At 43.3% G+C, this 1,185-nt stretch overlaps 1 protein-coding gene across 1 annotated transcript; it reads right to left on the reverse strand.

The window, feature by feature from the left end:
• Positions 1-553: 553 nt before the first annotated feature.
• On the reverse strand, positions 554-913 carry LOC147487404 (uncharacterized). Its single transcript, XM_086574025.1, has one exon. The coding sequence runs from the start codon at positions 911-913 to the stop codon at positions 554-556; it is 360 nt and encodes a 119-aa protein (XP_086430151.1).
• Positions 914-1,185: the final 272 nt, after the last annotated feature.

A 1,185-nucleotide genomic window follows, 5' to 3' on the forward strand; every position in this document is an offset into this window, starting at 1 on the left:
CCATTACGCCTTTGCTTGAGTCTTCGAAAGTAGCGGTGATCTTGAGCACCAAATGTCATGCCACGCCAGTGTGTTTCTTCCCCTTTTGCAATGGAGTATTTGATGAGTTTCTTGGCTGCAGTTCTATTGTTCAAAATGCCACACGTCCATGAACATCTCTTGGCACTTTCATAGTCCAAAAGAAGTTAGACTTGATGTGTTGTTTCCGGATCCAATCTACCCGGATGGTGTCTTCTTTAGATATTATTTTGAAAATCAGCCCACAATGTGCACCCACATTCCATCGGTGAACATTCATAACTCGATCCACCTTCTTCCTTTGTTTGACAAACTGTGCTCCAACTCGCCTGGTGTAGCCCTTTTCTATTATTTGTGCCAGTCCAAAGGAATTTTGCACAAATACTTTCCACTTGCTCGAGAACTGTCTTGGGCAGAATGAAGGTTCTTGCCCAATATGTGTGAAAAGCCGCCAGGATGGACTTTATAACCGTAATCTACCAAGATGAGATAATACTCTTGATTTCCGGTTGGTAATCTTGCGAAAGATCTTCTTCTACCAGAGGTTGGCATTCCTTGATACCCAATTGAGTGGAGATGAGGGGAGCCCTAGATATTTCACTGGAGGTTTGATCAAGTCAACCTCTAAAATGTTAGCCAGAGCACTCGCCTCTTGGTCATCTAGTCCTCCCACAAGCAGAGTTGTCTTGTGCTTGTTGATCTGTAGCCCAGTAGCATTTCCAAAAATATCCAGACATTCTTTCATGGCTTGTATGGATGCACTCTCACCTTTACAGAACAGCAGAACATCATCTGCGAAAGCCAAGTGCGACAGCTTCACCTTTTTGCATTTGGAATGATACTGGATAAGTCGGTTGTTGAGCCTTTCTTGAATCACACAACTCAGGATCTCCATAACTAGGACAAATAAATATGGAGATAATGGATCTCCTTGTCCGACACCTCTGCCCCTAAAAAACCTTCCGGGGCACCATTAAGCATGACAGAATAGGAAGGGGATGAAATGCACATTTCAATCCATTGACACATATTATCCGGAAACGAAGGTCCTAATCATTGCCTTGATAGACTCAGTGACCATATCAAAAGCTTTCGAATGTCCAATTTAATGGTACATCTAGGTGTGCTATGCTTCTGTCATATCCTCGGAGGAGCTCATGAGAAAGC

This window comes from Coptis chinensis, chromosome 7, assembly GCF_015680905.1.
Source record: "Coptis chinensis isolate HL-2020 chromosome 7, ASM1568090v1, whole genome shotgun sequence".
Lineage (NCBI taxonomy): Eukaryota > Viridiplantae > Streptophyta > Magnoliopsida > Ranunculales > Ranunculaceae > Coptis > Coptis chinensis.

Excerpts from the sequence above, each read along its gene's own strand:
- LOC147487404 (XM_086574025.1), bottom strand. The coding sequence starts at position 913 with ATGGAGATCCTGAGTTGTGTGATTCAAGAAAGGCTCAACAACCGACTT.